Raw genomic sequence first — 23,641 nt, forward strand, 5'->3', positions numbered from 1 at the left:
TGGGACAACCCCTCCAGGCTCCGTTTGTGCAGGTGCCCTTGTGTGGGGGCAGGCAGGAGTCAACGCAGGGACGTTTGGGGTGCAAATGCTCCAAGGGTGGCACTAGCAGAACAAACTCTGCAAGGAACAGATATAAAGCCTGACTGTTGAAGAGCCTCATTCGTGCACTGGTGAGATCCAAGTCCTGACTGAAGCATCTAGTAACACCAGAGCAGACAGAGCAGACAAGAGGGACTCGGGCTGCMACAAGAGCCCAGGGCAGGGAGTAACAAACTTCTGCAGTGAAAAATCAACTCAGACAAAAGCCTGGTTTGGAAAAGCTTTAGCTTTTAGAACAGGCCACATACAGGCAGATTTCTTCCAACTGGCCAGCTAACCACAGTGCTTGCAAAGCTGCTCACACTCTGCTCTGCAGTAGCAGTTAATCCGTAGCGGATTAGGATTCGCCCCACTGGGAAGCACAGGAAAAGCACCTGCAAACCCTGGGCAATGGTGCTCAGTTACAGCATGCCCAGGTGCCCAACTTGCACCCACACTCATCTTCACAAGCGGCAGGGTGAGAGGTACAAACAGGGCCTTGCTGAGTCTGAAGAGCAGCCCTTGGACACAATGAGGTGTCTCTCATCAGTTATGATGTAAAATACCCAGCTGCAAGCATCTTTTCCTCCTGGCCTTTCCCATCTTCATGGAAACACTGAACACAAGGGACCATCAGACCAAGGTGGTCCTCAGTGTCTGCAGAACTTCCACAGGCCTAATGAAAGCAGCTTGTTAGGAAATAAGCATCTGTAACCAAGACATCAACACATCTGTATTATCAAGAATGAGTTCAAGACACTGCCCAGGTGCCCTGTGCAATGTCTCAGCCTTTTAAATATTTCTTGGAGACTATGAAACACTGAAAATTACAGGTTTACTTGTAATGACACKCCTAAGACTGATTGACACTTTTTCCCAAGAGAGCAGGGCATGCCCAGCACGCGCCGAGCCGTGCGCCGCGCCACCCCTGCAGCATTTCCAGCTCCAGCGAAAAGAACCTGCCAAGGGCAAAATGCAGGACAGGGTAGACTAATGGTCTCATTTGGTGTGGCAAATCCCCTGAAATCCACTGACAATTTGGAAACATAATCCTTTCGCTCTTATCGGAGTGACAAGCTTCGGCCTGCCACGCGCACGGGAGACGACAGGTTCACCATTGGCACAGAGCTGTATACAGTGATTTTTCCTCAAAATAGGGGGCATTTGTCAAGCTGCCTAGGAGGAAGGTCTTTGCCCTTGATCATACTGAGGACTGAGGTGTGAAATTCCTATTAGGGCAAGRGGATTAGGCTGTTGCATTTACATAGGGATTTGCCACAAAGGATCAGTTCAAGGGGGTACACAGGCTGAGGCAGAGCCGCAAAAGGCTGCGAGCTGCTAGTGCAGGGGAGAGGGCTCCAAAAGCACGAGCCATGGGGTACTGTCTCTTCACAATTATAAGTGCAGTAGTAAATAGGGAGATAATTGGTAAGAAAAAGGTTTTCCTGACTGCATGACACCAGCTAGGCACATGACCTGAGCCATTTTGCAAGCCAGGGTTAGCACTGGGTTAAGCAGGTACATTCCCCGCTTTGGTCCAAGTTACTCAATCTTCCTCAACTTCAGCTCTAGGAAGAAAGCAGCCCGAACGCTCAACAGTCAGCTTTGTGTCTCAGTACCTCGGGGCTTTGAGTCAGGGACAAAAACACAGGAGCCCACGGTACTTTCTGATCTTACAAATTTAGCAACTCCTTCCATGCAGTATGTTTATATATTAGCTTATATACTTTAGTAGCTTCCATTAGTAAACTGTAAATAGTATTAGGATTTACTTGTTTAATAACTGCATAGCACTTGTATGAAGGTAACCAAAAGCATAAAATTAGTAACCAACTGCAATGAATGCATTATGATTTATATCYAAGAGTAAAGTCCTGCAGAAGCAGAGCTTAGACCTCCCGTGAACGAGGAGCACATTGCCCACTGCCCATTAAAGGAACCACAAGGGAGGCGACCGCAGCTCCAGCCATCGSGGCTCCCTGGCCTCACGCTCAGCACGGCCGCTCCGGTGCAACAAGGCTCCTTGGCGCAGCCAGCYTTCTGCAGGGAGCACCCGTGTGCCCCAGTGCCTCGACGTATCTCTATCTTCATGTGCCTAGACCCAGCCAGGCTGATCCTAAGTAAAAACATCAGGCCTGAGTCCCTCAAAAGATAACAGTGATCCCCAGGGTATCGATGAGTGCACTGAAACCTAGAGAGCAAATAACTTAGGGTGACAAAGCCTGCRCAGGAGAAGAAATGACAAACCTGAAATTCTGAAAACTGAGGCCAGGGCACAGATCATTAAATCACAGCTCTTTCATCTCTGGAAGTTATTTGTTCTTCCTATCTTGCAACAAAATCCGAGAAGCAGCGTATCCTGAGGCTATGGAAAGCCATTAACTGCCATTTCACTAAGGCAACCTGCACAGCATGTGATTATTGCACAGAGCAGAAGCAGATGAGCTTGTACCAGAGACTGTGAAACCCAACACCCAAACTGATGCGCAGCTTGCACACAGGAGCTGCCCAGGGACTGCCCGAACTCAGCATGGATACCTGCCTGCTCAGGATGTCCCTACACCTCTGCAGGGAGCAGCCGCTGCTGCCCTTCCCTGACTCAGGGAGAGAAAGGTGGATGCTAATGCAGCCACAAGCCGAACCCACCCRTGCTCCTGTTGCTATTTTAAGTTGAATTTGACTCAGCTCCCTATAATTAACAGGAATAAGAGGAGGAAATAAACCCGGCGCAGCTGCAGTGCTTTGTGCCACCGTCACCAAGCAACAGCGCTGGCAGCTGCCGGATGACAAAGAGCRGCGAGAGGCGACGCAGGGCGAGGACGCGCACGGAGGGGACGACGGCACTGCAGCAAAGGTCGCTTTGTCCCGGCCTCCATGGGGCAGCAGGCACAAGCGGAGCTCGCTGCTCACGGGCAGCCCCGCGGGCAGGAGGAGCCACACTCCTACACTGCCACCCTGGACCTGGTGGGACCTGGGATCCGGATGCAGAAGAGCAGCTCGAGCAAGTCATAGTGTTCTGAGGATTTTATCTCCTTCAGTCTTAGCTGGTCGTCCACAACACAGCTGCCAAGGTGGCCGTGTTGTCCCCGCTGCACACCAAGGCCTCGGCAAGCCCAAGGAGGTGCAAAGAGACCAGCCGGTATTTGAGGCGATGGGGCAAGGGAAGCAAGGCTTGCAGGCCAGGCCCACGCATGGGTRAAGTGGGAGAAAAACGGAATGAGAGAAGGGTCAAAACAGCTGTCTAAAATGCTGAACAGGCCGCACTGACTTAGGTCCCACACCACAACTAAACCCAGGATAACAGTCCTGAGACTGGCTCTGCTGCTCGGGTAGCTAACTTACACCTCCTCTCTTCCTTGACATCAAATACTTCCCATAGCAACCATCCTTTTCTGCTTTTAAAAATAAAAAAAGCACTGCAGTGAGCTATGCTTTGAAAAATAAAGACAGGCTCACTTCACCCATTTTAAATGTGAGCAGGTCCTTAACTTAAGGCTAAGGGCAACCATTTTGGGGCTTAACTTTATTTTGCCTTATCAGCTGCCCATTTTAAATTAAGTCACACACTTCATACACACAACTGGAAACAACCCAGACTTTAGCATTAGATGAGATATATGTTCTCTGGACAAAAAAATCCACAGAAACAGCATAAAAAGCAGTTTGACACCATGTCCCTACTTGCTGTCAACACAGCAAAAACTTCACAGAGAAGCTCATAATACAGATAAAAATTCAAACAAAAGCAGACATTTTAAAAACTGCTTTCCATTTTAAAACTGCAAGAAACACTAAGGTTGCAGAGATCTCTGTTGCTTAGAGAGCTAAAAATAACACTCACCTGCAACTCTGGGGAGGTTCTTACAGAAATTCAAACAGCCTTCGGGCTTTCATTCTGATTGGCAAATGTTGCATTTTGCCACCCTCAGTGACTAGAGTTGTCTAAAATGAAGTAAATCCAGTTTCCTCTCAAAGTAGTAGATAGTATTAAAATTCACTAAAAGCAAGAGGATGCCTCAACTTTCAGCTRGTATTAAGAGGTAGGGTTTTTTTTCTAATCCATTATGAAAAGCTTTCAAGTAGGCAAGAATAACATTCTCAGCTCCCAGTATTGGCTATCTAACATGACTCTTTGATATGTTTAATTTACATGTAATCCTGCAGCCTGCCAACAGTTGATAACGTTCCTGATACGTGTATTTTGACGGGAGGGGAGTTTAGCCCTGGCTGTCTGCTGGAGAGCTCAGCGCACGATGGGAGCTGCTCTAATTTAAGGTTTCAAACAGGGTTTTGCTTCTCAGCCTGTACACATTGGTGCCCAAATGATTTATGTGCTCTGATTCCTGAAAAGTTCAAAGGTCACACATTTTTGCCATTTTCATTATTAAAATATTCCACAATACCAGGTGCCAGGGACAAAGGTGACATGTACAGTCATCTCTCCCACTCCAGTGTTACTGTTTGGAGATCTAAAGACAGTGCAAAAATTAGACATATCAAAGAAATGACTGCCAGATATTGTGAGCCCTGAGTTAAGGCTCTGAATCAACACTACACACTCAACTGAAGAATTAAATAGGAATCAACAGGGAGACTTTTTACAAGCATCTATTTTTGTGCTCCCAATGCAAAGAGCAGGATCACTACTTGCTATTTTGACAAACCCATTTCAAATGTTGTGTCATGCAGTGGGCCGACATCTGTCACCTCCGTGYAGAGTTTTCTCAAGTAGAAAATTTCCTGCAGAAATCAGAGTACTCATCTTGTGTAGAGCTGCAGCTACAGCTTCTCTCAACTTCTTTACCTAACTAGACACCTTGGACCTCAGAAAGAATTCACCTTGCTGGGTGCTGTGTCACCCTGATGGTTGAGGCAAGCTGCTGGGGACATCAGAGAGCTGGGGCTCACCCTGCTGCCTGCCCCACACCTGCTAAGGGGGAGGAGCAGGACCAGTGCTGGCTGCATCTGCCAGGGGAAACTCTTGCAGACAGTATCAGATTTGTAGAGGTAAAACCAAACCATAACTTTGATGGCCAGAGAATCACCCAAGCTCAGTTTCTTTAATTTGATTTATATAGTGCAGAAACTGCATTTCCTCGTGCACCTTCACCATCAACCATGCACAGCCAAATAGATCCACAGAGCCAGTAGTCACCATTCCCCATCTATCCGTTCCTCTTCCAGCAGGATTAGGAGCAGGAGAGACTGCAAGAGAGGGCAGAAGAGGTTACAGCAGGAGCACAGAGTACAGCTACAGCCCAAAGCAATACTTACCTTTGGAAATACATGCTCACATCATAAGATCTGTTCCTAAACTAATTACCTTCTCCTATCCACAAAAATCCAAACAAGAGGCAGACATCCATATCCATAATAGCAGTTACCCGGGCTAGATGTTTCACAGGGTGGCTTGAATTTTGCAGTGCATCACAATCAGAGCGAGGCCCGTGCACAGAAAACAGCAGGTCCCAAGCACAGCCCCAGCAGCCGAGGAGCAGATAAGCAGCACGAGCAGATGGTGAGGGCAGGGGAGCACGCCGAGGTGACCGGAGCCCTGCTGTCCCCAGCGCCCTGTGGGCTCCCTGGCTGCATAATTATTCCTGCAGAGCTTGCAAAGCCCRCAGTATTCCTCAACCCTGGAAGGACTGACCGATCCAGCCAGTTCTACCTGCAGCAGAATCCCCTGCAAAAAAGATCTGCTAGTAAAGGGTGCTCATTGCTGTTCATTTCTAATTCCATCCCTCATCTGAGAGAAGAGGATCTGTAAAAAGCAAGCTATTTTACACCCACTCTATTTGAAACAGCCTCAACCTGCAGCATTTTTAAGTTAGAAGATGCTAGAAAAAGCGACATGAAACAATACATACTAGTTTTCTACTCATCTTGGAAATAGGAATAAATAAATTTCTAAAATACAATTACAGGTTCTAGTAATCTGTAATCAGTACTCTGGCTTTGATTTACCAGAGTAAGAGGAGAGAACTGTCTAATACAATAGGATCAATTTAATACAACCCCAGGATCTCCTTCAGATCACAATGTTCCCAGCAACCCTTTAACTGAGAGTTTAGATTGGACAGCAAGTTAAACTGAAGAGCTGTGTTTTGTAAAACATGGTTCAGAAATTATTTGTGTGCATTTATACACATACATACTCAAACCAATAGCCACCAATTGAATAGTTTTCTGCTGGTAGGCAGAGAACTGGGAAGTGTGTAATTCAGAAAGTGCTGGCTGGGTGTTCACAAGGGAGACGGTGCCTTTCTGCCTGCAGCACTCGCTCCTTGGCTTCTTCTCCCTGCCTGTTTCTCTCTGTGGTTCCCGTTTTGTTCGTGAATCAATTCGTTACAGCCCGAGTGGCCCTGAGCACCATCTGCAGGAGCCCGCGGAGCTTGTGTGGCTGCTCTTTGCACTTCCCCACACACGCAGACCTCCCTTAGCCAGTCCTGAAAATCTGGATGGAACCAATCCAACTTTTTTCTCCTCAGCTCTTTCGGTCCTGCTGTTATTACCCATGTTCCTGTGCCAATTGCTTTCTCACCCCTAACAGACCCATGGGGAGATGGAAACACTTATTCTGGGCACACGAGCAAAGCCAGCGCTTGTCCCCTTCCTGCCCACCCAGCACCCACACTGACACTGGCATTGTGTCCAGAGACCCGGTGCTCAGGGAAGGCGGATTTCACTCCTTGGGCCTGCTGGCCCAGGCAGGGAGAAGGCAGCAAGCACATCCTCTGCGATATTGCCGAACAGAAGGACTTGAGCTCACCAGAATAAGACATTCCCCATAYTACAGACACGGAAATCATGCTCACTTGGTTTCATTATCAACAGACAAGACCTCTTCTGGTATCCAAGCATGGAGGTAGATGCTAYCCAGCACCACATGGCCCCTCTCCAAGCAGGGCCAGACTCATTCACACTGAGGGGATTTCAAGTTGAGCACCAAAAAGGAACCAGTATTTCACACGACCGTACAACCAAGCAGTGGAGAAGACTAAGACCCTGGTAGTCTGCCTTGTCTCTTTCACCTATTCCTCCCATGCAATCTAATTTTCCCTTGCTCATTTTCAGCTCATTTATTCCTAGTTAAACCCTTTGGCACTACAATGAACAATCCTCTTCTCTCCAGGGACTCGCAATGAAAAGGGAACATGTCACTCTAGGAGAGAAAGAGCTGCCAAAATCAAGATGCTGGTGAGGATTGAATTTCCACRTCTGTCCCCTTTGGGGTGTGAGTAGCACCAGGGCTCAGTAACAGGGACCACGTCTGCATGGGTCACCAGGTCAGATCTCCCTGCAGCCACCAATAACCTGGCCAGCCTGCCATCTGCAACACCAGGAGCAGGTGCTCAYGCACATCTTGGTGCAGACATGTCTGCTACCAAGGCCTGGGTTGCTTGAGCTCTGGAGCCTGCTCCAGGACTCCAAATCTCACAGCCTTCAGAGGCCARTACATTCATCACAGCTCTGGCTGTATTTGCAGAGCAGAACAATGAACTTTGAGACTCTGTGTCCTGCTCGGTGGCAGGATGGTACTTGATACCTCTTCCAGCATCAGGGCTGCAGGAATGCAATATAAAACATCTGTGAGGATCCGCAGGCTAGATCAAAACAATGGGCTCACTCCCTATCCCCCATGTTCCACACAAGCCTGGGGAAGCGACCTGCAGAGCACGATACCACAGCCTGGTCAGCCTCAGTGCTCATGGAAGAGTTGATGGAAGCATGGATGAAGCTGCTGGGGTCAGACCACTTCTGCTTTAGTAGATGTGGAGAATGAGAATGTGGAGGCTGCCAAGAGAGGAGCTTCCCAGAAGAGCRGTGTCACCTTCTCTCACCTTTCAGCAGCATAGATGGAACACAGCAATGAAAATAAGATGGAAGATGGGAAAGCAGACTACAGCCTGTCCACAGCCCCCAACACCTCCAAGAGCCTGTCCACACAAGATGCTTTCCTTGTAAAGCTCCAGCCACGCACAACAGCTTTGAGATGGACTATTTGCTCAGCCACCTTTGGCAAGGATAGAGCCACGGACATCAGGAACCTGCCAAAAATCCTCACAGCACTGTGATCCAAACCCCTGAAACTGGGTATTTCTTATTGGTTTGGTCTTCAACAGGCTGCAGTAAACTGATGTGCTTTGAGAAGTAAATAGCTACAAGGAAGGCTCTTTCACAGATATTTAGTCATCTTCCACTTAAACCAAGAGCCCATGAGGTACCCCAGGGCTGGAGGCCACCGCCCCCAGGTTGCTGGCAACTCATTCAGGCTGGTGCTCTTTGCTGTGGTAGCTACACTGATGGCAATAGCAAGGGATGGTTTTGGCAGCAATGACTAACGGACCCACTCTGGAGATGTCAGTGTCCCAGACAGGTCCCTTTTCTCCCAGATTCTATGGCCTCTGGACCTACGAAACAGAAATTAGTATGCACAAGGATTCTGAATAATCTCTAAAAAAGATTCTGAATATTTTATTGTAAGTACKTAAAGATACATTTATGGAAACTTGGCTTATCCACTGTAGCGTGTGATAAAATCCTTAAGGATACCTGAGGACTAATTGGTTTTGTCTGTGTTAGTGTCTAGTCATTGCATGATTGAGGCAATGCTGCATTTCCAGCACGGTCTGAGAGCTCCCCAAAGACAGGGAAGCAGCTGCTTCATCCGCCTGCAGAAGCCAGTGGGGTTCACAAGCTCTGCAGYCCATACATTATTCCTGCTCCTCCGCTAGCGAGACAGGGCCTAGGCATGCTGAGTCAGCATGGGCAACAAGGGGCAAAGCCCCAAGTTCATCCCCCAGGGCACAACCAGACAGACAGGAGGCCGTGGGCAGAGCTGGCACAGGCTATTCCTGGACAGACCTGTCCTCTTGAAACCAGAACGGGGGCCTCCTGCAAGGCCTGCCAAGTCTAAACAAGAACTGAGAAGAAAAGGCTGAGCTCAAGATGTTAAGCAGACACGGGTTTAATTTGCAGCTCTGGCACATGCAGCAGAGAGGGACACTGCGCTTTGCCTCTTCCCTATTAGCACCAGCTGCTGCAGAGCCCTTGCAGAAGGCAGGATACAAAATACAGCTGCAGCCCTCCCCTGCCCTTCCCTCCTGCTCGCTTTGGGGCTACRTCTTCCTGGCTTTGTACCAGCACACGAGGCTGCTTCGTCTGCGGTTACTTGCAGAATCTGAAAGGGCATCGAGTTGTGAAATCTCCGAAGGATGAGGAGTTTGCAGACTACCCCTCGGCATGTAGCAGCACTAACCCATTTGTTTGCTTTGCAGCCTTGGACCTCATGCCTCAGGGCACGAGTTAACTATCTCCAGGGCCCTACAGGGAGGATTTTTCCCCTCCTCTGATCTTTCAGCAATGACAAATGTTGCTAGATATGTCATGGAGTTATTTCATCTTCTTGAGCATCAGTTACAGATTACAGGAGTTGAGACATTTGTGTACTTTGGTACAAACTTTACTCTGTGTGGTATCAGTACAAGCCTGTTAAAACAGTAACTAGAGCTAAAGCAGCCTGGCAGAACTTGACCCATTGCTCATTTTGGCACTTCAGATAGGAAATTATTTTGACAGGATTGTTTCCAAATACCAGCTTAACATTATTGTAACAGCTCTGGGGTTCACCAGGCACAGTGGGACTCTCCACTGCAACCTGCAGGATGCATTTRAGGTAGCTTTTAACTTGTGCAGCACCAGAAGCTGCTTTATCAGCAGTTTTAATGGCTGTGATCTGAAAGCACCAACCTTGAGCCCGCTGTGACACTCCTCATGCTGCTGCTTCCCCAGAACTGCTGCCCTCCCTTCCTCAGTGCAAGTCATCTAAAGGGAAACGGCAGCTCCTTGTCGCCTGGCTGGCCTCGTATGCATTTGCATCAGCTTTGCAAATAGAAAGGTGAACTTCATTCATCACCTGCCACATGAAATCCTTGTCAAAGCAAAGACTGCTGGAGGGCACCAGTTTTTTATGGCTGGAAATTCTCCTGGGAGCACAGTCACAAACACCCTGACATATGAATATGTATATAATTTCATCTGGTGAGACAGCTAACACTCAGATGGAACAGAGGCACTTTGTCTCGGCTAGATAAAAGCCAATGGACTGCACATGCGTGACCCTTTTCCCTCCGTTTGAAGAGTTCAAAGTCCAGAAGAGATCACTGCCTTTTATTATGGCTAAAAAGGCACTCAGTTGCTGTGCTTGTCAACCGAAGCATATATATTTATATGGAACTGGAGCCTACAAAGTCTCTCTGCTCTGAACAACATCAAATCCTGCCTGCTCAGTCGTGCTAGCAGAGGGGTTAGCAGAAAGGGGTATTTAGTTAATGAAAGACAGGGCAATACATCAGCCTAGGAAAAAAAGCAGATGGAATTTCATAGCACAGCAAAGTACCTTAGTGCAAGAGTAAAGCTGAACCTGCCTGGTGCATTTCTCATCCTTTTGAAGTATCATCCAGTCATGGAAAAAAAAAAAATGACCAATTTTTGTCACTGCATGTCCCCACATGGATGCTTAGCTGCTCCCAGGCTTTGGAATACCAGATAGAACAGGAAAAGGAGTTCAGATGTGCAGAAGACATGAGATGAGCTCGCTTAAAGCGGGAACAAATGCAGACAGATGCGTCCTGCAAAGTGAGGCACCAGAAAGCAGAGAGAGGCCCTTTGCTCACTTAGCTGACAGGGACAAAACTGCCACGTTTCCTCCAGCGCACCACCTAGTTAGTACGTGACAAGAAGAAAGCCCAAGTAGGAGGGAGACACAACATTTGTGAGGCATAGCTTAAAAAGAGAAAGAATTTGCTGTTGCAACTGATTTCCAGCATGATCCACAGACCAGACCAGTTTTATCCTACATATATCAACACAAAAGGGGTTGTAGTCATGAAATTAAGAGCTGACTTCTTTTACATTATGTCAAACATCTTTCAATGCACTGAGCTCTGCCCTTTGCCATTTACTATATGGCCAGGAGGATTACCAATGAAAAGGTAAAAGCTCTGCTACTGCTGTTCTCTTAACAGCAGCTCAGTAACTTGGCCAACTCTGAAGCCCCTTTTGATTTCTTGAGTATCGAGACAGTGACTCGCTCCCAGGAGAAAAGCAGCTTGAATATAGACAGATAAGGCACAAGGCTTTAGAAACACATGCAAATCAAGTTACATGAGCTACTTAAAAGATGCTTATTTAGCAGTTTCAAAAGCATAGTATTTTATACAGACAACCCAAGAAACCCATCAGCAAGACTTCCTAGAAAGATGACCAAATCCCACTGTTGTTTTAAACGTTAAATCCATCAAACATGCCCATTCTGGCACTCAATTAGCTGCTTTCTCATTTCAAATGCAGCAGGTCTACAGTGCACAGCAACGTAATTATTTATACACCCCTATCATTGCAACTGCTGCCTGGACTTGTAAAGCATCTTGATTACTTTGCTGATGAGCACCATAGAAATGCCTATAAATAAAATAATCATCTCCTTTCACTACGTTACAGCGCACAGACCAGGGCAGGATGATTTTCCTTTGTACGTTCCCTTTGTAAATCAGCATTTCACAGAGGGAGCAGCACAGCTCTGATAACACTCAAGAGATAGACTGTCAGGGTGTTTGTCATCACCTCCTATGTGAGCAGCTTATGTATTTACATGAATATTTTCTCCTGGAAATAATGCTYAATTCTAGCAAGCTTCTTTAAGAAMCTCTTTCTAATAGTAGAATCAGACATGCAAAACCTCTTTCTAATATCATGTCCCAAGCTCAGACACTATGGAGCAGGATGCAGTGGAAAATCTGAAAGCAAACACTACACCCACAGGCTGGAGACTTCACATCAGCTTAGCTTAGAACACAGTGAGGGAAACCTTCCAAACAGCCAAAGCCTTGGTGGGCCAGATTTGCTCCTCAGCACACTTAAACACTAAATGATGCCACAAATAAATACTAAGCATTCAATTAATGTCAAACCACAAGTAATCTCTCTTCATGCACGTACACTTGCATACAGTGAAACAGGGTAGGAAAGATTTGCATCTCCAAGGCCCTAGGAAATACCGTATTTCCAAAAATGGTGAATTATAAACTCAAAGCAAGCTAAATATAAAAATTTTACTCAGACTTTCAGCAAAATCAGATTTCTGCAGCAAAAACTCAGAATGAAGCCATGACATTGCCACAGTGAAAGCAGTGCTGAATTAATAAACCAGTCACTACATGGGCATCAGAGCCTGATGCAAGGAATTCAAGGTTGTTGCCTATGCCAGAACACACCCTGTCCCTTGGCACAACTGCTCTTGACAAGCTGTAGTTTGACAGCAAGCAGYGTCTCCCAAGTCTCTGCTGAAGAACCAACACAAGTCAACAAGCYGGTCCAGCCGCAACTGGAACTCAGTTGAGTCAGTTGACTGGTCTTCCTCCCAGTCAGAGGGGGAAAGCCATTTGCTCAGGTAACCTGTTGAAGATAGATGAGAGACAACAGTTCTGCAAAAGCTCACAGGGAATCACCATTTCTGCAGGCTGCCCACAGCAGCAGCTCCCCTCCACCTCCAAAATGCTGCCTCTTCTCAAAGAGCTGAGACATTTTAAGCATTCAGTTAAAAATCCTGATCCAGAACTGCAGGTTCACCAGGACTCTGTGTGTCAGCATGGACTGGCAGCCACCTGCAAGTCAGACCCATGTATTAAGGCCTTTGTGAAGGAGCTCTGTCCTACCTGCACGGTGCTACAGTTTCTCACTGGGCTGCTGCTCAGGGATCCATTGATGCTGCCCCTCCTGTTCCTTCACCTCTGTTTCTTCCCCTACCATCTCCAGCACTCCCACTGCATCACTGTCACTGCTTATTTATGACACAAGACCACATCTATGGACAGGTCAGTGGGGGAGTCACCCATCCATGTATAAATTAGGTGAGTTGTGAAGTACAAATGCCAGGTCAAGACAAATGGAAATACAAGCTCTGACAGGCACAGGAGATATTTGTATTTCTGAAACTACAGGAGGCTGCTWATGCACAGGCTGTTAATGCTGAGACAAAGCATGACTAGTAGCTAGTGTGATGAGCTGTATTCAGCTCCCAGACGCTGCACCCGGACCTTTAGGAGCTAGTGCCCAGTACTGGAAAGATGAACATCTTCCTCGGTGAAGCCTGCCTAYTGGTCAAACAGTGCCTGGTTTTGGCAGGGTGTTTCAGGAGGTTGCATGTGAATGATTCACTTCAGAGACAGAAGAGGGAGTCACTTCAAAGCAGTAGGAGCAGTCTCTAGGGTAGCCAGTGTCCAGCCCACACAAGAGCTGTGCTGCCTCTCTCCAGAATGAGAAAAGAAAAATAGCAAAAATAAGACCCTCCTTATGTTACAAGAGACACTGAAACCTACTAAATCAAACAGTTTTCCTTCCTGGTCCCCAAAACATACCTTAAACATTCCTCTAAGACTTTTCATAGATACAGTAACCGCTTATTTCTCTGCTGCTACTAACAGGAGACAGATGTTTCCTTCAGTTGCAGGCACATGTAGACACAAAGCACGTTAGAATAAACTCACTATGTGTGACACAAAGCCCTTTTTCCATGTTAGTTCTTCRCACATTTCACCAAGAAAATGCACCAATCCTATATTTTTCCTGCTGAGTACTGAGCTAGCCAGAATAAAATGCATAGATTATTATCCTAACTAGCCCTCATCGGAGGGGAGGAAAAGTCAAGCAACACATTTTCACTTAGTAAATCCATAGGTTGAGAGCTCCCGTGATTACTTGAGAGCCAAATCAACTGGTGGCTGTGAGCCAAACTCCTCATGTTAGTTATTTAGGCAGCCTGGAAGACATGCACTGCACGCTGGCGTGCAGGACAGCATCCGTCTCAGACGGTTGGCTGCATTCTTGGCTTGATATTAATATCGGTGAAAATTTAGTAACTTAACCACTGGCATGAGAAATCTGACTTCTATAAGAACAGATGGCAGTGATCATCTCAGGTTTATTTCAGGCTTCAAAAATTTCTGAGTCAGCAAAGCCCCAAAATAAGAGAAAATAAGAAAAAAAAAGACAACATCCTTAAAACCTCCTACCTGTTTGCCATCGAGAGTATAGAGCTTCTTGACGACTCCGGTCTCCAGCTTTATAGCTTCAGTAATGTCGGTGAGAACTTGCTCAAACGAGTGGGCAGTTTTCTTGTTCAAGAGGACCCGGACGGCCTTGCGGGGCTTCACACCGCTGCGGATGATGGTGACCAGCTTGGGACGCACAAAATCTTTGTTCTCCTTCGCCTGGGCGCTGTTGCTGCTGGCCAGAGACTGAGGCGCTTTCTGGTTGGCAGATGTYTTCACGTTGACAGACCAGTTCGGGTTTACATTCTTGGTGTATTCCACCTTCTTGAAGAAATTGTCAGATGAGCAGACGTAACTCTCCCCTTTGGAAAGAAAGGAGCACAAATGTAATTGCACAGGTTTGATTCCTAGAGGGCTGCTGGAAAGAGACACTGTGCATTTCACCCCACTAAGTAAATTAATCATTGTTTCCATTAGACTTGCCATGGCAATTTGTTATTAAAACATATTAATCTTAGAATAGCTATGTTTATTAAAAATACATCTAATGTTTCCCAATCAACACACAGTCATGACCCAGGGGTTAAACAAGATTTAATTCAATCTGTTTATGTACCTGATGATGCAATTAGGTTGTCTAAAAGCTCCTAAGACCTAATTCTTTTTTTTTTAAATAATTATGCCAACTTCCTTTTGCATCTTCRCATATCCAGCTACTACTTCAGTCCATCATCTCTTGCCAAGAGGGTATCAACATTCACCCAAAAGGTTCCTTTGGTGTCATGCCTGAGAAATGACGGAAATCTGGTACTGACTAATCTCTACAAAAAGCAGCTTTGATGAATCTAGCAGGCCTAACAACTAACCTTTGTGCTGTATCAGTGGTTTACCAGAAGACACCGAGATAAAATGCTATACCATTGCTTCGTTAAAGATAGCTTGCACCAATGAAAAATATATATCAAATTCAAGCTTACACACGGTATAGAAGGGTAAAATATTAGACAGTCAAACTTATAATTAACACAAACTATCCCCACCCCATCCAAAGGCAGTTTGAAGTTTAGTGCACTATTTACAGCATCCAATCTACCTTAGGTTTGAAGGGAACCATAGGACACAAGGATTTTTAAGACAGTCTTTTGGGCTTGCAAATCTGATTGCACACTCCTCAAACATTTTACTAGAAGGAGACTGTGAAACAGTTTCCCTAAGGGAATGTAGCTGTCTAGTCTGAAATGACTCAGGCGGCTGAGCACTCGAGGATGCACTGAAAAATAAAGTCATTGGTAGGGTAAGAAAGCTTTCTTTGTCTCCCCATTTCATACAATTTTGATGGAAACTGGAAGCATAAGACAAGCACCTATAGCTTTTTCTCCCTCCCTTCCTGAGGGGGGAGGGGAATTATTTTAYAGGAAAAAGCAAAATTCTTCAAATATTATGGTAGATTTGAAATCAAACTATAGAACTAGCTATTTTGAATGAGAAAAATCCTCCTTGATGCAGAGGCTGCCTTTCCTTGTTACCTGCTATGAACTAGACATCTACAAAAAGCCTGGCTCAACATCCAAGTCTGATTTTCCTAATATGATGTCCAGGACATTTAATACCTATTCATCATGCACAAAAATCATGCACTTTCAACCAGCCTATTGGCTTTCACAGAGAACTTGAGCATCTGGACATGTATTAGATATCAAATGCCCATATAGCCATCCTTCTGCTGACTAAATTGTATTTGTGATAGAGTCACTAAGACAACCCCTTCATAGGGCACAAAGGCTACTAACAGGTATGGAACATATAGCAGAGCCTTTAASATACTTAGAAAATGCAGATATGTAGCATTTACATCTTTATCACCACATACTGTTTAAGGTCACAAAAAAATGTCTTTTTTTTCCCCCTGACTTTACACCAGTTTGCTCGAAGGCAGCAAGTACTCTTGGTGCTTGCACCACCAGCCACCTGCATGAAAGGACCAAGACCATTTGCCACCAGGAAGCAAGTTATCTGCTGTCTCTTCTGAAGGACAAGCAGTAGAAGAGAGCTAAGGTTTACAGTGAGCATATTTATCAATTGGGCATTTTTAATCAACATACCCCAAACTGACCAATACAAAAGCCCATTGGAAGGTTCTGTTGCCTTTAACTCCACAAATCTAAATTCAAGGCCTGTAAGCAACCAACAGAACCCCTAAACAAACTGACAGGGCCRTATCTATAGCTGAAGCTCCTCAATGCCTCACATTTCTTGAGTTTGACTCTATAGAAGCATAAAACTACCCCATGGAGTGCTATGCATCATGATGAATTCCTGCCAGAGATATTGCTTTCCAGAAGCATCAAATCCCTTGAATCTTCTGCTTAATAAGTGATAAGTTGTGATTTATTCATCTGTTTTAGCCAAGCGACATCTGGCATAGAGGGGCCCACACTTCTCCCCGGTTCTACAGCTCAAGCGTCAGGTGGAAGGAGTTAGATGTGTTCGTGGGGAATCAGCCCTCCTCAGCACCCAGAGCCTTCCCTGCCCATAACCCCCGGAGAGCSGTGGCAAGAACACACAACAGAAAACTTTTTAATCACACAGAGATGGGATTCCCATGTCTGAACGCCASGAACTCTTAACTGACCTGCATCTCATCTTCCTTATCTGAAGGACGGAAGCACTGATCTGCCACAGAAAGGTTGCAAGRCTTAACTTTCACCTGTGTTTACACAGTGTTTTGGGAGAGAAGACACTAAGATGGAAGAAAGTACATATTTATACTGGTCTATAAACACATGAGGTCTTAGAGTATATTTTCCATAAATAAGTTCCTCGTTTTAAAGTAAATGGTAGGGATTATTGCTCTGCTTGGTAGAATGCTATTATATTTATGTACAGCTGCCTCCTTTGAAATTCTTCCCTATACTCGGTAGTTGTCTAGTATATTTATAGCAGCATACACTGAAGGCAAGAATGGCACGAGGGTAATATTCCCTCATAGGCTTTGTTTCCACAAAGGTGGCATTAGGTAGCTGTATATATAGACTGGCCTTCCAAATTATGCCCACAATCAAGTGGAAAATGTAACCTGCCCTTTCTGACATTGTTTCATCTATCCCCTAGAACTGAATCCCTAGAATTTAACCAAAAAATTGCTAAAACTGGCCAGCAATGTGCTGGGCATGGGGCACAGCTCAGCAGCTCGCCACGCCAATGGTTGTACAGCTCCAGGAAGGAGGCCCTGMCTTCTTCCCTGACCTGCAGATGCAMCCTGAAGTGTTCACTGACTTCAAAAATGACTGCAATTTATGTCTTCTCAAATTCAGGCAGTTTATAACCTCMAAATAATACATACGGCAAGTTCTTTAGTGAGGCCCATCCCATCTCCCATTTGCCTACCAGGAGTATATGCTCTATGTTGCTCCCTCCAATTGTATTTTATTCAGATCTTACCATGATGTGGTAGCAGGATCAGGCAAGCACATCCATAACTTGCTAGTCTTGAACACGTGTTCTATAACCAGAAGGTCACTAAGGACAAAAATCCTATGGAGACCATCCCTATCAGAGGGAGAGAAGGCTTCTCCACTACATCTCCATCTGTGCTAAGGCTGTAATGAGGAGTCAAGGTCTCTGTCACCACGCAGTCACAGCAACATATTACTATGATGGGCACAGCATGGTTATCAGACATGCACAGCATAACAGGGTGGGGAGGAAGTGCATGGAAAGACTCAGAAGCAACAGAAGAAGCCTCAGAAGCGCCCGGCGCACCAGCCCTGGCTGGGTTAGCCTGCACACACTGGCTGGGTTAGCCTTAGATTGCAAGAACAAGCCAGCAGGCTGCAAGCAGCTCTGCACAAACCCAGCCGCAGGCCCTGGCCCTGAGGATGCTGCACAGCCATTTTGTTGCTTTCACACAAACCCCCAAATGGCAGCCCCAGAGAGMCACCCTCCAACAGGCAACCTCACCGCACACCTTACCAGTTTGGGTGTCTAAAGAGAGAGAAGCATCATCCCAACAACATGTAATCCACTGCCAAACTCCCTATCATCAGCGCCAGGGAGAGCACAGTGCCAAGGAGAGCACTTGTGCAGCTCAGCGCCAGACGCGCYGCCCTCACTGCGAAGCCAGAGCTCCGTGGAATGAGGTGCGCTTGGCTCCATGCCAGCACGCYCCGGAGGCGGCACTATTCCTGTCGTGCCATCACGCCACACCATTGATTTATTCTGGCTACGATGCCCTCAGCAAGAGGTGRACTGACTGTACAGCTTTGAACTTAAGTCACAAGCAGCATATTTGCTGTTTAAAGCCAGTTTGTATCATCCTGAATTACTCTGTCTGCAAGCTCGCTACCCATTACTCTGCAACGTATTTGGTAGTAGCACAAGGAGATTATTCTGCTCCTAAAGAAGGGATGATCTGAACCCAGATAAGGTTTGCCTTGAGAGAAATTGTGAGCTCAAGACACTAAGTCTTCAACCCTCTTACAGCAGCTCCTTTTGACAACACTAAAAATGACAGGCTGCGCTTTCAAAAAAGTTATCCTCTTTCAGCACGCAYGAGCAAGTTCCACAGCGCAATGAACTGTGTTTAAGAGTCTTGCAGGAAAATTTGGGAAAGCTAGATTGAGGTCATTTCCAAAGTGTTAACAGTTATTCAAAAAACAGGCTGTGGGCTGCAGCGTATTTTGGTTGTAAGCTCTGCTGTCTTACAGTTGAGCATTTTATATTGTGCCCAGCTTTCACATTTCACGGAGTTTACAACCGCTTCAGTAAGAAGTGTGTTAACACCTTGCAGGAGCTTGCTATGCTGTGGCAAGMAAGGCTCTCATTCCTACAGCATGAACCTGCTACTACCTTATACACTACAGATGATATTCTGGTTTCATGACCAACTCCACCCTGGCACCACAGATCCAGGGGAGAGCTTGTTTCCTTCGGCTCTTCCAGGAGGAAATTGCATGAGTGAGAAGCAGCCCTTCTGCTTATAAAATGAATGAAGTGCATGATTATTAATTGCCTTCAAACACACATCATGCCCAAGCCACATCAAGACACATGAGGTTATCTACAGGGACCAGTATAGTCCAAGTACAATAGATAGGAGCAGCAAATAAAGCAGCGAGCTGCAAGCACAAGCTTTTGTATATATAGAATTTAATTTGCCAAGCTGCCAGGCTAACGGCCACACCAAACACTCCTCACACACACCACAGGTCACTCGGTATCTCAGAATTAGACGGCAGCTTTCCAGGCAAACTGGAACATTTGTGCACTGGGTGGAGATTTCCATAGACTTCCTAAAGCCTCAGCGCATCCCAGGCTCTAGAGCTGCAGGGTGGAGCCTCTCCTGTGACTACTTTACATGTTCCTGGACAGGAATTTGGAAGAGATTTCCTGGAGCATGATGGAATATAAAAGCTTGGAAACACATTCTGGAACATCTCACAACCCCAAAATATTTGCAATTAAATCCCACTGAGCAAAGCAAAATCCTATTCAATTTTTTCTAATGTTCAAACCGAAGCAAGAATGATTTCTGGGAAGATTGGAGCGGTCCAGTATAAGTCAAGGACAAACCTACTAGATGAAAGACCCTCAGGCTCTGAAGCACCACAGGGTTGTGCTCTGCCTACAGCTTGGACACCAGGAGCTGAGAGCAGCCCTGTACCTTCCCCTGAATGTTTTAAGTGTTGCTTCTCTCAAGCACTAGTTCTAATCTTCTGTACAAAAATTCTGACTTTATTCTGTCTAGTCCATGCTGGAGACAGCAGGTTAGGACCCAAGGTTGGGACAGAGAGCCCAGAGCAACGTTTCTTAATGCATCTCTGCTCCCAAAGGCAACGTATTCCACTAGCTGGTGTCTTCATCCAAGCTTCTTCAATGACAAGAATCACAGCTTATGTACCTCTTGGCAATGGATCTATGAAAATGTGGGAGTTGAAAATGAACCAAGGAACAAGGCATCTTACTCTAACATCAACTGCACTGTCACTGGAAAAAATGGCACTATGTTTTCTAAGCACCTTTCATTTTCAAGCTTTCCAACTGTACAAGGATCAGAATCAACCATTACAACAGTGGCTCAGCAGTAACGTATTAGGGCTATGGAGGCTGGATGGCAGTTCAGGGACAGGTCAAGGTGCACTTGCACAGCAGTGTCCTGGTGAGTAATCTGATCAGAAGAGTAGGAGACATCTCACTTGTTCCATTTGTTCAAATGGGAAACTCAGCATTTGCCCAGACTCTTCCGAGAATGACCTTGGATACCACTGCTCTGTGTGGAAGTTTCCCAAGGCCAGGGCTGGAGGCCAACAGGATTATTTCCAAGTTGCACTGGATTAGCAGCACACCAGATCTTTGTGTTCACCTGACAGGCCTGCTGTCTCACAGACATAAGCTATTGTTCAGCAATTCTCCACCCTACACAAACGTATCCTCACTACATCATGCTTTAATCACACAGATGTAATCAAGTACATCGAACATGACATGAAATATTAATATCAGTAATTCACCAGCTACTGTAGCRCAAAGTACTGAGACTAGCATCTTTGATGGCCTCTTTTCCTAGGTTCCACTTGTTTACTGGAAACTATAATAATAAATTAGGTATAGTATAGAAACTAGTTCTGCTTTAGATAYCCTCATTATCAAACCTCCAGTGACCACCAAAGATTTATATAGCACCACTCCATCCTTATGTGGTTTTACACATGAACCCCAGTGAAATGACTCCCAAGTTGTGTTTTTCCACACATGTAACTAGCACAGTCACACAAACAAGCTGATAGCACTGGGAACCACAAGGCTGAAATCACACTGTAATGACAAGCACTGCACTATAAATCACCAGCCATGGTTCTCCCAGGTTCTTTTCTGCAATGGCCAAGGTGCCCATTGCTAGAAATACAGGAATGGTGACACTATTAAGCTGCATGGAGCTCCTTGGCATTTTTTGCCACCACATTCCTTTGTTTTCCCTCTACTCCCGGGTCTCTTGGCCACAGAACTGGSATGCTGCTGCCCACCTCAAAGCCCCACGTCTGCAGTGCTCAGTTCCCAGGCACCATTTTGGCAGAGCAAAGCCAGACCCCATCAGCTCCTGCCGCTACCTCCCCACCTAAAAATCTTTTCACAAATGAGAAATCGACTTGCCTGCAGCACAAGGCAGGTACGATAATGGAAGCACCCCACATGAGTGATAAGGGACTGCAGGGAAAGGGGCTGTGGCCAAGGTCACCCGGTGACTGGGGCTGCCTGATGCTCACTGCTCTGCTCTGTTGTGCTTGGGTAAAGCCCTCATGTTCCGCTAGTGTCACCAAGCGAGCCAGGTCACCTTATCCACGGAAAGAGCACACCAAGGGGCCGGGAAAGCAGCTCTCCTYTCCGACAAAGCAACCGGAATATTCCGGAGCTGAACAAAGGACGGAGCATCAGGATGGCTGTGGGGCGGGAAAAGCAGCTCCCATGCACGTGTGTGGGTTTCAGCACCCCCAGCACAAACCCGCAGCACCCGAAATCCCAATGTCCCTCTGCACCCAGCCCTCCTGATGCACCTCTGCACCCGCCAGCACCACAACCTGCTCTGCAACCCTCTGTCCACCCAACACCCCTCTCCACACAGACTGTCTCCATGAACAAGCACACATGAATGCCCCATCCCCACACACCCTGCATGAACCCCAACACACTCCACATGCCCACTACAAACCCACCCCCCCATATATCCCTACCCCCACACCACACACAACCCCCTAGCATCCCCTCCATATCCCCAGACAAACCCTGTACAACCCCCAACACCCCTTCCACACCCCTGCAATCCCCCAACACACCCCTACGCACTGCACCAAGCCCAATACCCCTTCCATATCCCCACACAGTCGGCCCAAACTCCCAACACCCTTTTCCACACTCCCCCACACGTGCTGCATTAGCCCCCTCACAACTGTACACACCCCCTTGCACACACTGATGAGTCCCCCTGCACAGCCACTGCAAAAACCCTGACACACCCCCCTCACACACACTGCACCAACACTGCTCCACACCACCATGCACACACACTGCAGAAACCCTCACACACCCCCCAACACTGCAGGAACCACCTCCTGCACCCCCACTCCTCCTACACACACACTGCCTGACCCCCTGTACACCCACACATTGTATGACCCCCCCCCAACTGCATATGATTTGTCTCAAAATGCCCTTTTCCACATGCAGAAGCAGCCCCCTCCCTGCCTGCAGCTGTGACCCTGGTCCCAGGGGACACTCAGGGCTGGACACAGCCAGCCCAGAACCCACCCCTCCTGCTCTGCACCTGAGCCAGCACCAGCAGGGCTGGGGGAGGGACAGACATTGAGATAGCCCCCCACACTGCCCTCTCAGCCCCTCCAGACCAGCCTGGAGGACCCGAATGTCTCCACACCAGGAGAGGTGACCTGAGGGCAGTGCCCTCCCCATGTCCCCCGCACCACCCGCTCTTTACCTTCCTCCAGCTCATCCATGCTGCCGATCTTGCGCGAGCCATCGATGGTGTATATGTACCGCACACCCTGYGGCAGGTTGATGTTGTCCGACAGGGAGCGGGTCAGGTCGGCCAGGAGAGCGTCGAAACTCCGGAAGCGGTCGGAGGACACGGCGTACACAATCCCCTTGAAGTAGCGGTCCCCGTTGCGATAGAAACGCACCTTCTTGGCCTTCTTCTCGTTGCTGAGCGCCTGCAGGGTGCGGGTGCGGTAGAAGCTGCAGTGGGCGCTGTGTGTGGGGCTGGGCAGGCCGTTCATGCGGGAGCCTCGCATGTTCCTGGACGCCTTGTCTCTTTCGTCAAAATGTCCAAAATCAAGTTCCATAGTTTGGGGAGCCCTAGAGATCGGAAGCTGGGCGGGAAGGAGAGGGGAGGAAGGAGCACGAAGGGGGCACGTTAGGGCCAAGCAGAATCAAAGAGTGCTCAGAAATCTCACCCTAGCACACGAGCGGGACAGGCTGGGGAAGGGGCCCCTGCCCGGGCCTCGGTGGGTGTCGTGCTGGGGCGGATGCTCCTCACATTCCGGGATGCAGCCGGAGGCGGGGAGGGCGGCTGGAGCGAACAGCCTGCTCATGCACCCGTGAGTTGTCAAAGTGCAGGAAATTGGGACTGGAGCCAAAGGAAAACACAACGACTACCGCTCAGCCCCCAAACCTCCCCCGGACATCAGCTGGGAATGCAGTGAACCCCTGAGCCCCAGGAGGTTTCCTTTGGCAACCCAAAACCAGGCAAGCTCAGCGAGCTGGCCCTTCAATCTGGCAAAGGGTGAAGGACCCAGAGCATCAGAATATTTAACATGAGAATAAATTGGCATTTATGAAAGGGTGGCCATGGGGGACCAGCCGCTCCTTTGTGGCCGGCTGCTCAGCGAGGGCGGCAGGAGCGCCACCCTTCCCCCTCTGCAGCCCCCTCCTCGCCCATCAATCACTCCCCGAGCAGCCCACAGCACCAAGGAAGTGCTGCAAAGGAGAGGCTGGCACTGAAAGGA

The 23,641-nt window shown here is 47.4% G+C and overlaps 1 protein-coding gene across 2 annotated transcripts in view; it reads right to left on the bottom strand.

Moving 5' to 3' along the window:
- Positions 1-23,641, bottom strand: part of DCX (doublecortin) — a 65,837-nt gene that overhangs the window by 41,119 nt on the left and 1,077 nt on the right. For both annotated transcript variants that reach the window (XR_003250278.1, XM_026044536.1), the window contains exons 2-3: positions 22,615-23,005; positions 14,151-14,491 (exon numbers count right to left, since the gene is read on the bottom strand). Coding sequence is in view for 1 of the 2 variants with exons in the window: in XM_026044536.1 (XP_025900321.1) it covers positions 14,151-14,491; positions 22,615-22,978 (705 nt within the window). In the remaining variant the exon portion in view is untranslated. The remainder of the gene's footprint in view (positions 1-14,150; positions 14,492-22,614; positions 23,006-23,641) is intronic.

This window comes from Nothoprocta perdicaria, unplaced genomic scaffold, assembly GCF_003342845.1.
Source record: "Nothoprocta perdicaria isolate Ctin4 unplaced genomic scaffold, notPer1 scaffold_370, whole genome shotgun sequence".
NCBI classification, from domain to species: domain Eukaryota; kingdom Metazoa; phylum Chordata; class Aves; order Tinamiformes; family Tinamidae; genus Nothoprocta; species Nothoprocta perdicaria.